This window comes from Amblyomma maculatum, unplaced genomic scaffold, assembly GCF_055883805.1.
Source record: "Amblyomma maculatum isolate TAMU_Amacu unplaced genomic scaffold, ASM5588380v1 scaffold_18, whole genome shotgun sequence".
NCBI classification, from domain to species: domain Eukaryota; kingdom Metazoa; phylum Arthropoda; class Arachnida; order Ixodida; family Ixodidae; genus Amblyomma; species Amblyomma maculatum.
Window position 1 is genome coordinate 1,017,312 of NW_028146743.1, and position 21,497 is coordinate 1,038,808.

Here is a 21,497-nt window from a genome sequence, read left to right on the forward strand (position 1 = left end):
TCGCTTAGTTTATTAACCACGCGGCTTTGAAAAATGTACAAAACAGGTAATTATATATACAATAACTTTCAAGATATGCATTGTGGTGCGGATATTTTTTTTCACAGTTGGAGGTCGTGCAGGGTTTGCTTTTTTCCTGAAAATTATGTCCGCCTCCTTCACTTAGTGTAAAAGCTATTTGTGATCAAAGTAGGCGTTTTTTGTAAAATGGTTAAAAGAAAATGCTAAACTGTTCAAGCAAGAAGCTTTAGCGGTGTTGAGGTTTCGCGTGGAAAAACTTTACACTTCGCTGTCAGAGGATAAGCATCGGTTTTGCTCTACGACTCTCGAGGAATGTGCACGGTCATAGTGATTTCAGTCAATTTTTTTCGTGATTCGCTTGAAGCGCGCGAGCTCTTTATGAAAGTTTTTAAGCACGATTTAGATGCTCCATGGCTTGTTTTTTTTCTGGCGAATGTAACTTAACGTTTCGGGGTTTCGTTCCTTTATTCAACTGGTAACAATTATCAAGTACAAAGGCAACAAAAAGGAAATACTGGTATTGCAGAGCCACTTAGAATAAAAGTAGTAGGTAGCGCCATCTACGAGATGTACATAGACTAACAATGTCGCAGTTCTGTAAAATTAGGTGGTGGCACTAGAAAAATCCAGAATTGAGGTGTATGTATGAGAATGTATTATATTTCTACAACCTTTTCACTCTGCCCTTTCCTTTCCATCCGGCGAGGGAGGTAAACACTGGTGGGCCAGGTCAAGGAGTTCAGTCGAACTATTGTGCAGGGGTAGCAGGGGTGGGTTGACTCGGCTGAACCCATGGCAGCAAGCATGTAAACGGCGTCTAGTTGAGTTGGAGAACAGTGGACCATCAGGCCATGAATTTGTCATAGAAGGGGACATCCGAACAATAGCTGGAGTATTGTTAGGTCTCCCCCTCTGTGATGAATCAAGGCTGGCGACCTCTGAACATGGACCTTTTTCCAATAGGCTCTGTACAGTGCAGGTTGCGCGCGACCCCTGCGCCACCTACCGCAGTTCAAACGAAACTCTGAGAAGGCGCTGCGGCTCCAGCGCACGCTTTCAGACGCAGTTCAACGGCGGCAAGTGGTGGTCTCGGAAAAAAATAATGCGAAGAGAACAAAAAGCAATCGTCAGTATTGATGCGCCATGGATTACCGTAGGCACGAGGGCTAGTTGGGCATTGAATTCTTGATTCCCAGGCAGGCCGTACGAGGGACCGGCACTGCTTTCAAGAAGTTCTTTCCCATCAGAGTACGGGTGATTGTTAGCTGAACGAAAATATGCAGGTGCGTTAGCAGAATTAAGATTGTAGATGGAGCACAATTTGTGGGAACTGTAATCGGAAAGCACAAAACTTATCATTCTACATCTGAATTCTACCTTCTAGATTACATGATAGAAAAAAATTATTTCCTTAGCCATTACACCGCAAAATGCTTGCCAGTAGGTAACATCGCGATCAAAATCTTGCTGGTCGCGAGTCCGCTGAAAATCTTATTTACGTCCGAGTTCCGCAATAGTCTGAAATACGTCAGAATAAAGACAGGTTCATTTTGTCCGCTAGTAGCACTACCACGCGACTCGGCCAGTCGAGATTAGACCTGCAATAAACTCTTTTTTTTTTTTTTTTTTGAGAACACGCGTCCCATAAGCACACATATGTCCAGCGTTGAATGTATTCGTTCTGCTCGTCAGAGATTATCCGACTCTGCCAGGGATCTCGAACACGCGAATCGCGGGCCCTGGAGCTGCGCGCTGCAGACCGGCGGCTCTAAACTTATGTTCAGAAAGCGGTAGCAGCAGCCTTGATCAGCAACTAAAATAAACTCAAAGGCTTTAGACCCAGGCGGCAAACTTTTTTTTTTTTTTAATGAAGAGGCATTCACCGCCTAATCGGCATGAACTTTCAATAGTACATCATTCTGCCTCAAAGAGCAGTGCACCTTACTGCCCGTCCTTTATTTCATTTCTAACTGTGCATTTTTTATCGTGTTGATGGTAAGTTTAGTATTTATTAACCGGTGCACCATTAGTACCTTTCACCAAGTGATGCGGAAGCAAACCGAAGAATCACGTCGGTTTTCTTTTCCACTAAGATGAGAAGGCGTGTTATGGGAACGAGAAGCTTTTTTTATTGGTATTTATTGTACTTACCTTCCCATTGTTTTTTTGTTCTTTTCTTATTCTCTTGTTATTTTCCGTCTCCTATCCTGCGAGGGACAAAACTTGTTCAATGCGGCCCGCACAGCAAATACGAGTTTTAGACCCCTGTTAAATTCCCTTAATGACCCAAATATTATAGATTGTCACTAGTCACAATAAAAAAGCTAGTGCATGCCATAACACACAATCGCACCCGCTGGTTGAGCACAAACAACGGTGGGTGGCCACTGGCTGCCTACCGCCTCCCCTGCATCATCAGCCACGGCCTGCCTCAATGGGGAGTGCGTTCCCCTTGAAATCGACCGTTTCTCGGCCTGCTCAGTAACGCGGAATTCGCCACGGCGGCGCTGAGTTCGGCGCTCCTACGCAGCGCCCCCTGTTCACTGTACGGAGCCCAAACAGTAGTTGAGTGCAGGGCTGCTCTCGTCTAGCCTGTGCGGAGAGGCGTGAGTCATCTGTGAACCTACCTTGATGCATTACCCCCCTAACCATGACAATGACAACGGGAAGCGGGCGAACCTGGCCGCGTCATCTCTGTTGAGGCAAGCTGCAGGAGGCGGGGACAATATAATGCGTGCATTCTTAACGGTTAGAAGATGCTAGCACTGCACGCAATTATAGTGCAGCAGTTTGTCCCTTTGATGAAGCAAGGGATGTCGGACCTTTCCTGAAAAAGGAGGCGCAGCGAAGTCCTACCCCTGTTTTCGCATGGCATCCCGGCGAAAATGGCGTTCAAGGATGCTTCGCGCATGCGCAGTAGCGCTACTTGAAAAAGAAAAAGGTCCATTGACAGTGTACACTTGCTTGCTTTGTGACTTATTTATCCCCTCAATTCATGGTGTCATACTGTTTGTGTGCCGAAACGCCGCCAGCGCTCTCGCGCATGCAGCTGAGGTGCGCCCCGGCTACAGTCAACACAAGGTACTCCGGTACGAAACGTGCTTCTTGTCCAGTACAAGTAGTAGCTTTCGTTACTCGTTTTTAGTTTTTTAGTAACAAAAATGATGTATGCTTGTGTTTGGCAAAAGTGGGCATCTCGCTGCTCATGGCACTGCCTCACAAGAGAAGCGAATAACCGAACAGAGGAGGCCTCTTTCCTTCAACAGAAACGACTAAGCGGAATCAGCAATTCAAAGAACAGTTCTGCCATAATTTCAACCTACTAGCTAGAGATACATCCAGACAAAGCGGAATCTCTGCGTTCTTATTATCGAGTCAGTCTTACACTGAAAGTGAGGATATGAAGTTTTGTGCGTTAGAGAAAAGATAACCCTCGAAGGAAAAATAAAACTTGATGGTATGAAATTATGAAATGAGAAAGTGCACACTCTCAAGGTTCGTATACAGACAACATTTCAGTTCAGTTCAGTTCAGTCGTTCAGTCGTGTCCGACTCCTCGTGACCCTATGGACCATGTCACGCCACGCTTTCCGGTCTCTCACTATCTTCCTAACATCACATAACTTCATCTGCAGTGCCTCGAGGATGCCATCTAACCATCGCGTTCGCTGCCTACCCCTTCTCCGGCGACCCTCAACCTTTCCCAACATCAAATCTTTCTCCAGACAACATTAGTACCCAAGAAAGTAGCAGGTGGGACAGCGGCCGACGTAGCTCAGTTGGAAGAGCACCGGACGCCATATTCGGAGGTCGTGGGTTCGGTTCCCACCATCGGCACGTTTTTTTCTTCAACTTTGTGTTTATCTTTCCCCTAAACAGAATACATTACTAATCTGTGTGATTACCGAAGTAAAAATTAAAAAAAGACAAAGTACAATCTCCAATGCTTTCCTTGGCCTCGCCGACTGTTTGCTTCTTTTCTTCATGTATTATAACGAATACCCTCATTTCCCCTTCATTTATCTGCACGAATTTATTGCATGATATGAAGATTTCACGAGTTCACAACAAAGATAAAAATGGTAGAAGAAATACTAAAATTCTGCTTCGTTCTGCAAACATGATAAAGGATGCATCGGATGCTAAACTCTGGTATCGGCCCAAGTGCATTGCTGTTTGCTTATTTCCCACATTTTAAGCAGGACAGGAAAAAAATGTTATAAAAGTGTGAATAAACTTTGCCGCCACGGTTCCGTGCAATCGTCGGCGACTACTCGTGCAAGATAGTTCAGCCGAGGGAAGAAAAAGAAAAAAAAAGAACGGTTGGCAGCGTCGTAGCAGCTAGAATGACCCCGCCTTTGTCTTTTGTGCTCAACGTTCCTTTTGCGCGTCCCCTTTCTTTTGGACTGGTTTGTTTATTTTATTTGCGCGCTTTTTTCACTAAACTGATTCACAAAGGAACGTTAGCGCTCAGAGACAGTGGTCCTGTGTACTTCACCGTGCCCGTTATGTTCCGTGAGGCTGGAAACAGGGACATCGGTCTCGGTGACTCTTTGCAGCTACCTGTTGGGTCGGCAATTATCAAAAGGGTCGTTTTTATAGGCTTGTCATCACCACGAGAGCTGAGGTTGTTTTGTAGCTTCCATTCCTGCTCCTTTGTCGTTTGTACTGTGTTTTTGTTTTTATTTTACCTTCGAAGCCAAGCTGCAGTGCTTGCGTGCCATGTTCCATTGCATCTGTTTTCTCTACAACACGAGCAGTGGAGGAGAGAGTGTGCTGGCCACTCGTGTCTTTCATGTTCGCCGGCTACATTTTGTTACTACAGAAACTACACCTTTTGAGAGCATTCGCATTTGCCCTCGCTCTCAAACTCGATCTCCGCCCCTCCCCTCATACACACACACACGGACGACGCGCGCGTGTGTGTGAATAAATAAAATGAGGACTCTGTGGATGATAAAATTGGAAGAGGGGAAGATTACGCCATAAGCTCCCACAAAACTGGACCCGTTCGGTTCTTTCTTCTGGCAAGTTCCTTTACAACCCCCCTCTCCCCTTCTCCCATTTTCCACATAGTTTAGCGTAAATCAGCCTCTTCAGTGCTGAAGTGAACATCAATACATGCCGGTATCCTGCGCGGTACATAGCCTCTTCGGGGATTTCATGTCTCTTTCGCAATGTCGATTCATCTCAAAAGGAAAAAAAATTGGCATCATTTACTTATCTACACATTGTAACTTACTAACTGTAGTTTCCAATGTTGGACAAGCACGAACTAAAAATAAACAAGGGCTACTGTTGACTGAAGTTCAGCTAATCATAGCTATATTAACAGGTATGAAATAACGTTTGATAAAACATTTTTGTGGACAAGAGCTGGCAGTTTACATTCCAGTCAGGGAGTGTTCCGGTCCCTACTATATCTATGGCATCAACAGCAGGAAGCTTTGGAATAGGGAGCCCCTATTGTTTAGTCGGATAAGGTAATAGAGCGGCAGCAATGTGCACGCGCCCAGTGCTGGGATGAACAGGCGAGGGGTGCAGTAATAATTCTGTGCATGCCTACTTGCGCCCCGCTATTACCTTTCTCCCTAACCGATAGGGTCTCTGTATTCTAAATCTCATGATTACGTGATGGCACATTGCGAGGATCAAAAGAACACAAGACAGGGGCTGACTATCTGCTTTTCCGTTTCACTGGTACTAAATTTGCATTGTGATCATGTTGACGCCATGTTTTATTTGTGTTTAGGCGGGCTAGGGTACTGCATTTAAAGCCACCTACTCTACTGCAGTCCAGTCCAACCTCCTCAAGCATGGAGGGGAGAAACAATCCTGTTCATGGCTGTACAGTGGAAACTATACTTCATCTCACAAGATGTTTGCAGCACTGGGAGGAGCTGATGCACAGCAGTCCAATCAGGATCACGGGCACTACAATAGGCAATGTGCTCCTACGCGCCTCTCGCACCCCCCCCTCCAAAAAAAAAAAAAAAATTGCCGGGATGACAGTAGGAGAACAATTCTCTATTATAGAGCACATGGGGGAGAAGCACTTTGGAGCACAATTGCAAGGGCTGCTCTGCCTTTCCCTGTCTGCAGATGTCTTGTGAGATGAAGTACAGGCAGGAGAGGGAAGGCTCTTGTCACATTGCTGGTGTGTGTATTGTGGGAAGTAGTGGTGCAGTGGGGTGAAGAGGGGAGTTGAATAAGGCAGCCCATGCTGTGCATGACAGGGACAAAGGTTCTTCCCTTCTCTGCCTGCGGAGCCACAAGTATATTTGAAAGCACACAGAGCAACAAAATAAAATCCTTCAGGCAGGGCAGGTCAACAAGACTGGGCACTCAATTCCTCATTCGTGGATTGGTGGAGTAGCCTAGTGGCAGAATGTGAACTACTCTCAAGATGGTGACCATGAAACCGCCATCTTAAGTATACTAGGGTTAGAGTCCCTAGAAGTATTTGCTAGTCTGCCGTCCGAGCGGGGTTCCCTATGGAACCGGTTGGCCGCTTCCCGGATGAAAGCGCAGGGGGCGCTGTATGCATTCGGAGCGTGGTCGCGTTGTGTACGTGGTGCTGTGGCGGCTGTGACGTACTGCGAATCTGCGCCGCGCTGATCCGTTGGTGCCGTGACAAGGCTCGTGCACCACGTGCACTTTTTTTCGCTCGCGAGCCGGAATGCGCGCAAATTAGCTAGCATGTGTGCAAGTGTGCCTTTTTTATGGATATGTGATGGCGTCATGTCCAGAAAACGGGGTAAGCGTGATAGCACTTGTTTCTTGCCCAGGTGCAAGACCGGGTAGCGCTCGTGCAAGGTGAAATGCTCTCTCTTCAGGACACCGAAAGACGCAGGGAAGAGGCAAGAGTGGGAGCGCAACATCAAGCGCGGCGGCAAAGGCAGTAACATTGTTTATTGTCTCAGCTAGGGCATAAAGGAATGTGCAAAACGAAAATTAAAAGGCGTAATAAATGAAAGAAAATAGACTGGCTGTGTTCAAATAAAATTCAAGAGAGAACGATAAGGCCTTTGCGTGCAAGCAATGTACGAAGATGGGTTGCTCAGCGAAAGGCTCACTGCCGTCAGGTGCCGATATTGTCGGCTTCAGTGGCGGGCAAACCCACAAGTGGTGAATATCTTCCTCATTATTTTGTGAGTTGCAGACAGGAAATCCTGGACGTTGATATAAATATCGGTATATATAAATATCGGATGATCCGGATCGGGGTTGCCCTCACATTACTGTAACACGACTAAGCTACTGTCGACGTTTGTGAGCGACACTTCAAACCCTGCTTTATTGAGCGAAGTTTTAAGACAGGTAAAGGTAATTGAGATTCCACGGGATGTTACGCAACTCACGAAGGATGCCATCTCAACGCTGTTTCCTGACTCTCCAAAATACTTGTTGAAACCCCTGCCTCTCAAGAGAAAGGAGCGCAACTTGTACGAGCAAAAACAGTCAGCAGGGAGACCTGCAGAGAAAGAAAAAAAGTGCACTGATCCTGAAGCATCAGTGGAGCCAGTTGAAGAATACAGCGGTGGTGGATCGTGTGACGTGAGCCTGCTCCAGGAATGCAGAAAGCTGCATGCCACCGCCACTGGGGACAAATGTCGATCTTTCTGATGTTGAACAATGAACATTCGCATAGTGACACTCAAGCGAGGACGAATCTCCGGAGGCAATTGCCATCGGCGAGTTCTGTTCCATCGCAGTGGTGAAGCTACCATGAATGCTGCTGTGTGCATTCGAGGAAACAAAGTCAAGGAGATAGCTGCAAAGTCGACAGAAGAGGTAATTAATCTTATTCAGGACATTGCGAAACTCAGCTTGTGTCCTGGCAGCGGATTGAAGCCTATTACCAAGACCTTTCCCACCTACAGTGGGCGTTGCTTAATTTGCGACGAACTGTACCATTATTTCTGATGCAACATGCATATAGCCTGCAAATACTTGCGAAAGTTAACTCAGAACACCCTGTCAAGAAGAAGAAAAAACTGAGAAACAGACTTCTATGTCTCGAGCAGTTTGTCGTACGAAGGACAAGGTGGCAAAGCTGGTAAAAGCTCTCGGTGAAATGAAAAATGAAAATGAACACCTTCAAGGACAGAGTTTGAAAGAAGTGTTAGTGCCCTTCCTCTCAACTAACAGCTGGCTGTTAAAATATGTTTTAGAGGTTGCAAAACGGAAGTCAACAAAAGTGATGGCATATTCTGATGAGTGGCTACTAGGCTTCCTAAGTACCAAAGAATGCCTATCAGCAGTTTGCCTGAAGCGCGGTGCGAATTGAAGGGCTCGGGTTCCCATCTTGCGTGCTTTAATTGTGCATGCATCCGAATATTTCTAGTTCTACATACGTGTTATAACTTAGCTAAACGTCCGAAGAAGTTAAGATGAAACTATAGCGTGAATGAAAACGCCGGCGACAGCGCTCTGTTTCTCGCACACATGGTCCTTGGAGCCTAGAATGTGCGTCTAGTATTCTCCATGCAAGCGCAATTGTTTGCACAAAATCCTCAGAAGTCTTCATTACAATACGGCATGGCGGTAGCTTCAGCAGGATAATAGGGTATAAAAAGCAGCTTCGTTTCTACATTGGCTCAGGGGCATGCGCGCAAAACTTCGCTCACGAAAAACAAAAGTCGCATCCGTGGTTATGTCAACAACTCGGCTGCGAATTCAATATTACGACTAAACTGAAATCAAAGACTAAAGAGCGGCATCGCATGTACAAGGAACCTGACAATGAGCATGCAGCGAATGCATTTCGAAGCGCACGGGCGCGCGCGTCGTCTGCTCCGTCAGCAGTGGCGCACTCCGGTTCACCGCAGCGCCACCGCGGCGATCATTCAGCGGCAGCCCCCGCCGCGGCCGGCGGACGACAGACTAGCAATATTTCTAGGGACCCTAGTAGGTCCCTAGAAATATTGCTAGTCTGTCGTCCGCCGGCCGCGGCGGGGGCTGCCGCTGAATGATCGCCGCGGTGGCGCTGCGGTGAACCGGAGTGCGCCACTGGTGACGGAGCAGACGACGCGCGCGCCCGTGCATTCGCTGCATGCTCATTGTCAGGTGCCTTGCACATGCGATGCCGCTCTTTAGTCTTTGATTTCAGTTTAGTCGTAATATTGAATTAGCAGCCAAGTTGTTGGCATAACCACGGATGCGACTTTTTTTTTTTTTTTCGTGAGCGAAGTTTTGCGCGCATGCCCCTGAGCCGATGTAGAAACGAAGCTGCTTTTTATACCCTATTATCCTGCTGAAGCTACCGCCGTGCCGTATTGTAATGAAGACTTCTGAGGGTTTTGTGCAAACAATTGCGCTTGCATGGAGAACTATACTAGACGCACATTCTAGGCTCCAAGGACCATGTGTGCGAGCAACAGAGCGCTGTCGCCGGCGTTTTCATTCACGCTTAGTTTCATCTTAACTTCTTCGGACGTTTAGCTAAGTTATAACACGTATGTAGAACTAGAAATTTTCAGATGCATGCACAATTAAAGCATGCAAGATAGGAACTTGAGCCCTTCAAATCGCACCGCGCTTCAGGCAAACTGCTTATAGGCATTCTTTGGTACTTAGGAAGCCTAGTGCAGCCACTCATCAGAATATGCCATCACTTTTGTTGACTTCCGTTTTGCAACCTCTAAAACATATTTTAACAACCAGCTGTTAGTTGAGAGGAAGGGCACTAACACTTCTTTCAAACTCTGTCCTTGAAGGTGTTCATTTTCATTTTTCATTTCACCGAGAGCTTTTACCAGCTTTGCCACCTTGTCCTTCGTACGACAAACTGCTCGAGACATAGAAGTCTGTTTCTTAATTTTTTCTTCTTAACAGGGTGTTCTGAGTTAACTTTCGCAAGTATTTGCAGGCTATATGCATGTTGCATCAGAAATAATGGTACAGTTCGTCGCAAATTAAGCAACGCCTATTGTAGGTGGGAAAGGTCTTGGTAATAGACTTCAATCCGCTGCCAGGACACAAGCTGAATTTCGCAATGTCCCGAATAAGATTAATTACCTCTTCTGTCGACTTTACAGCTATCTCCTTGACTTTGTTCCCTCGAATGCACACAGCAGCATTCATGGCAGCTTCACCACTGCGATGGAACAGAACTCGCCGATGGCAATTGCCTCCGGAGATTCGTCCTCGCTTGAGTGGCACTATGCGAATGTTCATTGTTCAACATCAGAAAGATCGACATTTGTCCCCAGTGGCGGTGGCATGCAGCTTTCTGCATTCCTAGAGCAGGCTCACGTCACATGATCCACCACCGCTGTATTCTTCAACTGGCTCCACTGAGGCTTCAGGATCAGTGCACTTTTTTTCTTTCTCTGCAGATCTCCCTGCTGACTGTTTTTGCTCGTACAAGTTGCGCTCCTTTCTCTTGAGAGGCAGGGGTTTCAACAAGTATTTTGGAGTGTCAGGAAACAGCGTTGCGATGGCATCCTTCGTGGGTTGCGTAACATCCCGTGGAATCTCAATTACCTTTACCTGTCTTAAAACTCCGCTCAATAAAGCAGGGTTTGAAGTGTCGCTCACCAACGTCGACAATAGCTTATTCGTGTTACAGTAATGTGAGGGCAACCCCGATCCGGATCATCCGATATTTATATCAACGTCCAGGATTTCCTGTCTGCAACTCACAAAATAATGAGGAAGATATTCACCACTTGTGGGTTTGCCCGCCACTGAAGCCGACAATATCGGCACCTGACGGCAGTGGGCCTTTCACCGAGCGACCCATCTTCGTACATTGCTTGCACGCAAGGGCCCGTTCTCTCTTGAATTTTATTAGAACACAGCCAGTCTATTTTCTTTCATTTATTACGCCTTTTAATTTTCGTTTTGCATATTCCTTTATGCCCTAGCTGAGACAATAAACAATGTTATTGCCTTTGCAGCCGCGCTTGATGTTGCGCTCTCACTCTTGCCTCTTCCCTGCGTCTTTCGGTGTCCTGAAGAGAGAACATTTCACCTTGCACTAGCGCTACCCGGTCTTGCACCCGGGCAAGAAACACGTGCTATCACGCTTACCCCGTTTTCTGGACATGACGCGATCACATATCCATAAAAAAGGCACACTTGCACACATGCTAGCTAATTTGCGCGCATTCCGGCTCGCGAGCGAAAGAAAGTGCACGTGGTGCACGAGCCTTGTCACGGCACCAACGGATCAGCGCGGCGCAGATTCGTAGTACCGCACAACCGCCACAGCACCACGTACACAACGCGACCACGCTCCGAATGCGTACAGCGCCCCCTGCGCTTTCATCCGGGAAGCGGTCAACCGGTTCCATAGGGAACCCCGCTCGGACACAAGCGTTTAGGGGTAAATCGGCTGGAAACGCTGATTGGCCCAAAATGTATGACGTCATATATGACGTCACAAACAACGTCATGGGTCACGTGATATTTTATGATGTCATGTCCGGATATGGGGCGCACGTGTTTTCCCTAGACTGTCCCTGGATTCCCCATGCTTTTCAGAGCGCCCGGGCGCGGCAGCATGGCCGACGGCGACACAAGCAAACGGCAGCTGCCTAGTCGATGGCCGTCGGCGGAGAGGCACGAGGCCTAGCTTGCATGCAGTGCGGACACTGTGGAAACGGCAGCGACGTCAAATAACATATGCACGCTTCGAGCCGCGATGAGGTTTCCGAACCAGCTTGTCGCACCACACGAATTGCCGGGGGAAATCACAGTTTAATTGGTTTTCCTTTATCTAGATCTGTGTGAGACCTTTCGGCGACAAAAACAATCGAGGTTCGCCAACGCAGTGTGACCTGTTCGTAGGCTGGCCGGGCGAATTTTCCAGTGACAACTGCACACCATGTTTGCGGTGATTCCGCTCTTCTGCACATTTCGTATATTTGCAACACGTTTCCTTGCAAAATAGCTTTCTCGGTGCGATGTCTTTCAGGCGCGCAGGCTTTCAGGCGCGCAGGCTGTCGGCAACGGTCGTCCGTCCCGTTGCCACGTGTCCCGATATAATTCGGTCTTTTTCTAAGCGAAATAGTTCATTATGAATTGTTTTAACCAGAAATGCGCTCGGTGACCGCTCTTATTGGCTAAAAAGGGCCTAATTTCCTCACTCCAAACTAATGCGCCGGCGAATGCAAATGATGCGGGCCGGCAACACCGCGGCGCCGGCGCTATTATAAGCACATCCTAGCTGCAATAACTAGCTAGTCGATGACTGTAGGGGGCAAAAAAAAGAAAAAGCTTTGAGGACAAAGGGAATAGAGATGCGTACTAGGTCATTCGACTCTACAAATTTTTTAGGTCAGAATTGTGGTGCTGGGAGTGATATGTTGATTAGGAAAAAAAAAAAAAACTAAATAAGCTGTAGTATTAAAGGATGACCTCTCACTGCTTTGGTTACCCTGTTGTTAAAAACAATTAGGCGCCTAATGAATACCCTATTCTCATTTGGGCTATGATTATTATAAAACTATGTAAGTCATTTCACATTGATCAGGGCTTGTTTTAGATTAAGTTTAATAAAGCAAATCCCCATCTTGCACTTGGAGCATAATGCCTTCATACCTCAAATAAAGTTGATGGAGCATATCATAAAGTCGCAATTATTACAACCGGATTTCAGATCATTCAGCCTCAGGATTTCAGGCCAACAAGAAGAAATGTTGTACTACATTGTTACTAAGGAGGTCATGTTATATATGGGTAACTATAGGAGCATTATAAGATGTGTTTTTTTAAGTAGTACAGAACTGTGCGTAGCCTTTAGAAAACATGAAAATATTGCAGCGTATATATCACATGAAGAGTAATGGCATTGTATGTTTTCTAAGTGTCAGCATATGTTTGCTGTCATATTGAGATCCATGTGATGCATGCATCTTTTAATGACTTAGTGCTTGTTCTAATGCAACGCATGGACCATTTCAGCTTGTCATGCCTTCGCATGTCTAATATGTAATAAGCAGCATCTTACGTCTTCTGCATTTCTTTCACAGCAACAAGTTTTGCATCCGTCATATGTGTCAATTGTGATTTTTAACTGGACCTGTAGCCTGAAACAGACTGCTGACTGCCATCACAAATTTGTTTGTTATATATTCAAACACTGCATTTATTTTTGTTCATAAAAACATTGAAATGCTTTAATAACTTTCATTGCCTTGAGTAAATGTTTGTCATTCGTTACATTGATTGCTTGCAGTCCAGAAATTCTTTACATTCTTATTTGGCTATACCTTACACTTATAAACACATTTAAAGTTATATATGTGCTACACTATTTTTCCTTCCATTTAGTATCTCTTTCACACAACCTCAGAGTTTAAAGACAATTATTTATCAAACAGCACTTGTGAATATATCTAAGTGGACACTTTTTTAATTGCACAATGATGGCATAATGCAATGAAGAATAAGTTAATGTGGTCCACCACTTCAGTTTGCAAAAAAACTTATGAAAGAGAAAGGTAGCATGCACTATAGCCAATTTTTAACAAAATTTTCTGGGCATATGCCACCTTTTATGCATCTAATATGTCAACAGCAAAAAAAAAAAAAAAAACCCTTTCTTATACATTACTAAGGTGCAAAGATGAGTAAAACGAGTATTTGCTGAATTTCGGGCTGTCCAGACATTGTGGGATTGCTTTTCAGGATATAAAAAGGCATTTTTTTAGCATAAAGGAGGGGTTAGAAACCTTGCGGGCCCTATAGGGGTGTGAGGACTGCACTGGGTGCAGTGCTCAGGAAAGTGTGGCTGGGAATGGGGGGGGGGGGGGGGGGAGAGGGTGGTAATGCAAAGAGTGCAGTTAGAGAAATATATGCAAGGCAATTCACATGCTGCAATACTGTGGGCCTTAAGTTCTTTTCCTCAAGAGAATGCTTTCTCTCTTTTGTTGCTGTAAGAGAAGGTTATTGTTTAAATGAGAGATACACGTCAGTCCATCATGAAATCAAACCTGACGACCCCCACTATCACTCCGCTGCTGAAGACCACTTTGAGACTAAATGTATTCTGTTAGCAAGGCATCACTGCTCATTGGTACCTTTTTTATTTGCAAGGAGGCTACGGTAGTCTATGCCATTGCTTTTTTATGTTGCTTGCACCTATAGCATGCAGTACCTGAAGTAGTAAATGCTGCACAATTTCATTTGCAGACAAAGCACCTATACCTTGACAAAGTAGTGGCAAAGATGGATGATTTAAAGCTCTTTCTCAAAGATGATGTGTGGCCACAGTGTGCAAGGCTATTGAGCAGAAATTCATAAAATCAAATGAGCTCAGAATATCAGTAGACAGGCACCAGAAGTTCAAAAAGAGTATGGTAGGAGAATGTGTCTGAGGTTCAGGGTTTTCATTGCAGGAAGAAAATAAAAGGGGCGATGCTTGACTGCACTGGTAGATTTTATGCCGAGCTCTGCATTAAATCAAAAGCGATTTTAGAAGCCGCAGAACATATCTGGTCCTGAAGTGAAAAGATTTCTTTATTCTACTGAGGGACCTCTCAAGCCTTAAAGTATGTATTCCGAAGCTTACATCCTTCTACAACAAGCTGTCTGATAGAACACATTTCATCAAAATGCCTTGGCTGAGGAGACACCTCAAATTAAAGTGGCAAGCATTGGACTCGAAGAGGCCAACGGTTGGGCAGCATTGGAGTTCCCCAGATTGAGATTTTCTAGAGCCTCTCCCAGCCTGCAACTATTCCTAATATATGAGTGTCTGTTGTATCCTGTGAGAGGAGGAGGTTGGGTCCTGTGAGGAAGAGGACCTATGATGGGTCAGTGGACGCTTTCAGATCTGGCATTATCATCTCTCGTAGGTGGGCTGGCAAAAAACATTGATTTTGACAAATCGAGTAGCAGCTTTGAAGCCTTAAAGACCGGAAAATGAAAATGTTGGCATGTCGTTTTTTTTTTTTGCTTTATGCTCTTTAGATCAATACCAGCTTTCAAAACAAGATTTATAATATCTGAAATTAGTTGCTCAAAGCAAGATGACTTCAGTGTTTCCCACTTTTTGTACACAAGCGATTTCTATAATTGATCGAGGGGTATGCTTATTTCATTTGTGCGGCAGGATTAATTATGCACTTGTCCCTCTGCAAAATTTGTCTTTTACAGCGCAGTTGTTGAAGGCCTCAATTATGACTGCTTGTTTGTTTTTGTAACTTCAGTTCTCTTCTGTGTGTTCGAGTTGTCCTTTCACTATTAGCATGCTTACTTCTCAAATGACATTTCTACGCCCATATTTGCATGTGAACGCTCAGTCTAACATTCTAGCTGGTTCGTATTTACTTTATTCTTTGTCACTGTGGCCGATGTAATTGCAGTTGTCTTGTGCATGTTCAAAGCTTTCAACAGTCCTTATGGAGAGTTTGTGGAAGCATAAAAAATATGAACTACAATACAGCACATTGGCCAGTTCTCAAGGCTTTTGCTGGCACTGCGCTATGCCTGATGTAAACGAAATTGTTCACAATGGCACCGTGTTATAATCCTGGTCGCATCTGCCAGTTTGCCACTTTTTAGTTACTGTACGTGTTACCAAGTATTTCTACATGCTCAAAGTTTGCAATTCTTGTGGTTTTTATATGCCCTTTTATTTGAGTGGTCCCAATCTAGAAATTCATCTGTCAAAAACCTCTACTTAATTCTTCACAAATGCACCTTTCTTAAGAAAAGAAAAAATATGACATATGCCCCTCGTAATATAGCTATTATCAGTTGTGGGGTATGCTTGTTTCGTTGAAGTCTTAAGAAATGAAGGAAAAAAAATGCCTCGGCTTGCACAATGTTGTGCGATACAAAAAACGAACTTCCCCAATCGAAGAAAGCCTTGACGACAAAGTAGTTGATGGTATTGCGCTCAGGTGTGTTCATGAAGAAGGGGGGGGGGGGGGGGGGGGGGGGGGGGGCGGTTGCCCCGCATTATTGCACCGGATGTCGCAGACCTACGCCATTGGGGGTTAGAAATGGAGTGCTTTCATGGGATACAGAGGAACGAATACAACCGGTCATGGAGACTGCAAACATGCGCCTTATCTGCACTTGTGCCCTCGTTTTTGTGTTCTTTCGGAGTTGTAAACCATCAACAGGTAGCAAGGCTCGCATGCAACGGGTACCTTATACGCATGAATGTTGATCCCAGTTGAATTCCAGTTAGGGATCCATTGGTATCCAACTGGTATGAACTGGAAGTTTGTTCCTTAAACCATTTACATCAGTTAGGATTTTTGCCTGGGTTGTTTCAAAGTAATGTAGAAATGTTGTCAGTGTTGTTCAAGTTACTGCCTATGAAGCAACACAATTTTACAAAAAAACAATGGTTGTGATCCACCTCATGCATTTATTTTTCCGTTTTGAAAATGTTTCAAGCTACAATACTTGCCATGTCACTTTGCGTAAAAGAAGCTCTAGCTTTTTACAGGAATGGTTTTAGAGTGTGCTAAAGAAAGAAAGTGTAAAGAAAGATGGAATAGTGACATGTGGCCTGTTTTATGCATGATGTTTGTGTGCCGCACATGAAGTGAAAAGATATCTCTGTTGGTTAACGGCTTTGCACTCAGTGGATTAGTCATGCAGTGTTGCATGACAGACAACTGAAGGCCCAATACATCCTACAAAAGACTAAAAACGAGGAAACATGACAATGAAGTTGAAGGCCCATGATCTGCCAGGAAACAATGGGGTGGCTCTGAGAAGGACTTCTATATTGGCAGTAGTAAGGATGGCAGTCCTCTGCTTTGTGGCTCTTCACTTCGCAGTGACAACACTGGTGTATACTGCACTAACACCTATTGTAGTTTTGCCCATGCTGTCAGTTATTCTGAGAGCTGCGGCGGTGAGCATCAGCCAGTGCTCTAAGTTTCAAGTGTTCATTTGTAAAAGATGTGTTCTAGATCCTGCTAAAGAGTCTTGTATTATCCAATTGAGTTTCCAGAATTTACACTTTCTCTAGAAGCCCTCATTCCATTTAGGCATCTTTTCATTCTTTCCAATTAGAATTTTTAGTCCTAATTGAATTTCCATAATCAAATGTCTTCCAGTTTCCAGATGACCTCCCAGCTGGAATAAGTACTTAGTCCCAACTGCATAGTTTTAACTCTCTATAAAGAAGCAATTTATTTTTATTATGGGCTGCTAAGTTATGGTCATCTTACGGATTAGAATTGATATTCCTAATGAACATCCAAACTGAATGGACAATTGTTATGCATGGTGAAACTGGAATTCAAACTACATTTCAATGATGCATTGTGTGTGCGCTGGCTTAGATGTTAAAGGAAGCTGGTGCATTTTGCTCCCTATTAAAAATACACCCAAACATATTATTTCAATAGGCTTTGCAGTTAAAAATTTTGCAACTAATTTCAATGTCCAATCTGGAGTCAATGATTTCAATTCGAGCATATTAGGTAGTCTCGAGAGCTAAATTAAATGTTTCAGAGAGCAACTCATGCACTTAGGTCCTGGACCCATTTACAAAGGAGTAGCTGCAGAGTAGGATAAAAAAATTTACACATTATTTAAAAAAAAGTGCAAGAATTAGAGACCCTATGTCTAGAAGATCTATTAATGCGAAAGTATTACTTCGCTATGTTTATTTATTTATTTATTGTAAGTACCTACAGCGCCCATGAGGCATTATTGTAGGGGGGATACAACTACATACAATAACACATGCAAAGAAGATATAAGCAAACTTGTTAGCAAGGTAACACAACACACTGATAGAACATTAAATGAATTTTCAAGTAGTATAAGTGATAACATAAAATACATTAACACAGCGCTGGCAAACGCACAGATTTCACAGATTTCTGTCCGCAGACCACGTCCGCAGAATGTGTCTGCAAAATCATGTCCGCAGCAGTTGTGAGTAATTGAGAAGTGGTGGAGGTTAATGAGTGGTGTCAATCGACGGAGGGTGATGTAATGTTGCAGTAGCATCCGTTCTTTTGCATTGCTCCAATGCAGATTCTGCAGTGCTCTTTAACTTTGCAACATTTCTGATTTTACAACCCTAAAAAGTGTATTCATAACTGTTTTCACAATTTCAGCAATACCTGTTTAAGTTCATTCAGTGAGACCATTAGATTGTGTTTTATTGATTGCAGGTTGCACCAAGTGTGAAAGTGCGGGAGAAACCAGAGGTTGGAGTTTTGAGTTAAAAACGGAGTGGCTCTAAATTGCAGCAGTGCCATCGAGCAAAGAAAGCTTTTATTGTCCCGCCAAGAAAAATAGGAAACATGCAACAAGTGGCATTCATAGTTAAAGATAATTATACTGTATTCTGCACGGAGGTGTCATGTCGTAAACCGGCAGTCAATATCTGTTATGTAAGAAACACACATTTAATTTACTGAGAATTATCATTTTATTGATATATGCTCTTGTGGTGCTTGCCCACATAAAACTGCAATACCTTATCTGTGGGGACTTGCATAATTAAAGGCAAGGACAGTACCACATCAAGGTAAAGCTCACTCATTGAAGAAATCTTTTTTTTTTTGCATGTTGTTTATATGAATTTCCTTTCTCAAATGAAAAAAAATCACACAAGACTTATGCGAGTTTCTACAAGGTCAATATTTTTATTATAGATCGGTAGCCATCTCTTACATCATTTTCTTATTTCATACTCAAAATAAAATAGTTTTTCTGTGTTTATTTCTTCATGAAATTGGACCAGGCAAACGATTTTTCAAGTAAATAATTTCAATGTAAAACAGTCTCATTGAGATCAAAGCCAGTAATAAACACACTATTATCAGCATACATGATGAGCTGAGCACTGTTGTCAATTATGTCGTGATATGAATTATGTTATTTATGTACAAATTCAGCAAAAGTGTGCCTAATACTCTTCATTGAGGTACTAAACAAAATATATAAAGGATGATTTGTTACTGTTCATCTGATTCCTTGAATGGGACTTGATTCAATTATTTCCAATACCTTTGCGAGTGCTGGTAATTAAAAAAAAATATCTCTACGAACGTGTGCTCCATGCTCTAGCAGATTTCATAGAGTTCCCCGATAGAATATTGAGCTTTTATATTAGCATTGCATGACATGTTAATTGGATGTGAAGCATGTTTGATGTTCACAAATGCATGCTATTTCCATAATTTCGACTCCCTTAATTGTACGAAATGTTGGCACAGAGCTGAACTGTTGCCATTGAATTGGACTCCAAATTGTTGACTGGGGGCCAATATCCAGTTGGAAATGGTCATTTCCGATTTTGATTTGGCCTCAACTGTTTTGTTAAACTTGGAACAAAGCCATACTGCCGCGGTGCAATCCATCGCTACGTACGTGGTTCGGCTAGAGCAGCTCTTTAGACACAGTGACAGACACAGAGACCATTTTTATTTAAGAAACAGCCAACAAAAGTGAACTGAAAACATGGCAACTGCTCACCCCATACATGGTTACTATACAAAGGCACACTGCACTTGAACCTTGTCTAGGACGCCTAGCGCGTAGGATGCTTTCGTGAAAAAAAAAAAAAAAAAAAAACGGCGTTGTACATGGCATCGAATCCAGGTGCGTACACTTCTGCCTTTTCCCGTGCTCTCGAGTTAAGTGATCCTTGGATGGCGACTATAACCTTCGTAATGTGATGCATTTATAAAAAAAAAATACACAGCGGCACAAAGCCGCGGTGTATACTGTAGCCTATCGCGAGGCCTAGTTTGTCGTCTCTGCAGCACTGGAGAGAACGACGCTGGCCAAGTGCTAGCTGCAGCAGCTGTGGAATGCACGAGGTAAGTTAGAATTAAGCAGTACAGTACTTTATGAAGCAATATTCAAGACGATTATGCAGTTGTTACATAAAATGTCGATACTTCCATTAACATCGTTGAACAAAGCCGCAGAATACTCTAGCTGTTAAGCCTCGTGTTGTGGCTTAGTTAGCGTTCGTCGCGGCAGTAGAGTGACGCTTGCCACGTGTTCTGCAGCTGCTGCACGGAGACTCGGAAGAATGCGTGAGGGAAGCAGGTAATAAGCACTGTAGCACTTTATTAAATCAAATTTGACACGATTAAGCATGCGTGTATTTACGTATAGCCTGGTAAAGAGGCCTAGCGCGCAAGTTATTTTGGTGGCCGCGACGATTGATACGAAGCCACGTGCAACGTAGAGAGGGAAGAGGAGTACGGGAGGTGCAGGTCTGCGGTCTGCCAGGAAACATTGGGGCGGCCCTGAAAAGGGCCGTTTGGATGCGCAGCGACGTGACGGCGTGGCGAACACAACGCCCTGCACTCGTCCGTGGCCCTTTGCCGTGCACCGTCAACAGCGGTGCACTACGTCGTACACAGTGCCATGGTTATATGCTGCCCTGGATGCTGTCGCGATGCTTCTACTGTAGACATTTACGAGGGTTGCGGCGATGATCTTGGAGAGCTGATCGATGCCGCGATCCCTGACATGGGCTGCTGCGTACAAAGAAAATCCTCGGCCTCTTCGCAGCATACAGGAAATGGTGCTGTAAAAGAGTAGAAAAAGTTGCATTATGAACATAGCGATTTGATGAATGCGCAACATATTACAAAACCTTCGACAAAGAAATCTGCATTCTTGTACCTCCTTCAGGGTTGAGAATGCGCACGGCAGACGTGCGCCTCAGCATAGCAGTCAGGCAGCGCTTAGTTGCCGACGGCGGATGTTTTCGTGGAGGTCTCCATAGCCGTGGCCGATTTTTTTTTTCGAACACGAGGAGCGTCCATGCCACGAGCTGCTGCTGCACGAGGTCCTGGAAGCACGTGGGGAGAGACAAGTGACACAGCACTTATAAATAAGCAAAATGAGAGACAATTTTGCGCAATTTATACTTACCTTGACGGTGCTTGCGATCTCCCGCAGGTCGTCGCCATTATCAACGTCATTCCGCCCAACGTACAGCACGGATCGGCGTGCCGAAAGCGCATTGACGTAAACGCGCAGGCCCGCCATCGTCGAGCACCTCGGTGACCGAACGCGCCGGTGTCATGCAGCAGCGAGATCCACGAACCGAATGCCGGAATCGCGCGCGTTGCCAGAGCGGGGGCTCCTAGCGATTCCCTAGAGCGTCTAGGGGCGAAAAAAAAAACAAGCAAACCCAGTTTTTGATACGTCACGTCCGGTTAAGCATTGAGCCCGACGCAAAAAAACGTCACGCCAGGCCGCGGCGTGTCCACCAATCAGCGTTTCCAGCCGATCTACCCCTAAACGCTTCTGCTCGGACGGCAGACTAGCAAATACTTCTAGGGACTCTAAGTATACTTAGTCAGGGCCGGGCTAAAGGGGAGAGAGGCGCGCGCTCTTTCTTCCGGCCTGCGCTTCTGGGCAAGTTCCCACCTTTCACCGTGTTCCCCAAGGATCAGTCCTCAGTCCTTGGCTGTTCAACCTCGTCCTAGCTGGCCTGCCAAAGTTCGTTCAGCAGATCAGAATCCTCAAAGTTTCCTGCTCCATCTATGCAGATGACATAGCCCTCTGGATCC

General features: G+C 44.8%; 1 protein-coding gene and 1 non-coding gene across 2 annotated transcripts; one reads left to right on the plus strand and one right to left on the minus strand.

Annotated features, from left to right (window-relative positions):
* The first annotated feature begins 3,785 nt into the window (after positions 1-3,785).
* TRNAW-CCA (transfer RNA tryptophan (anticodon CCA)) lies at positions 3,786-3,858 on the plus strand. The gene has a single exon. It is a non-coding gene; the product is annotated as a tRNA-Trp (tRNA).
* Positions 3,859-4,471: 613 nt separating this feature from the next.
* LOC146171694 (uncharacterized) lies at positions 4,472-21,073 on the minus strand. Its single transcript, XM_084586324.1, has 3 exons — positions 20,854-21,073; positions 20,602-20,770; positions 4,472-4,584 (listed from the first exon to the last, which is right to left on the minus strand). The coding sequence occupies exons 1-3, from the start codon at positions 20,968-20,970 to the stop codon at positions 4,472-4,474; spliced, it is 399 nt and encodes a 132-aa protein (XP_084442450.1). The 5' UTR covers positions 20,971-21,073.
* Between the last annotated feature and the right edge of the window lie 424 nt (positions 21,074-21,497).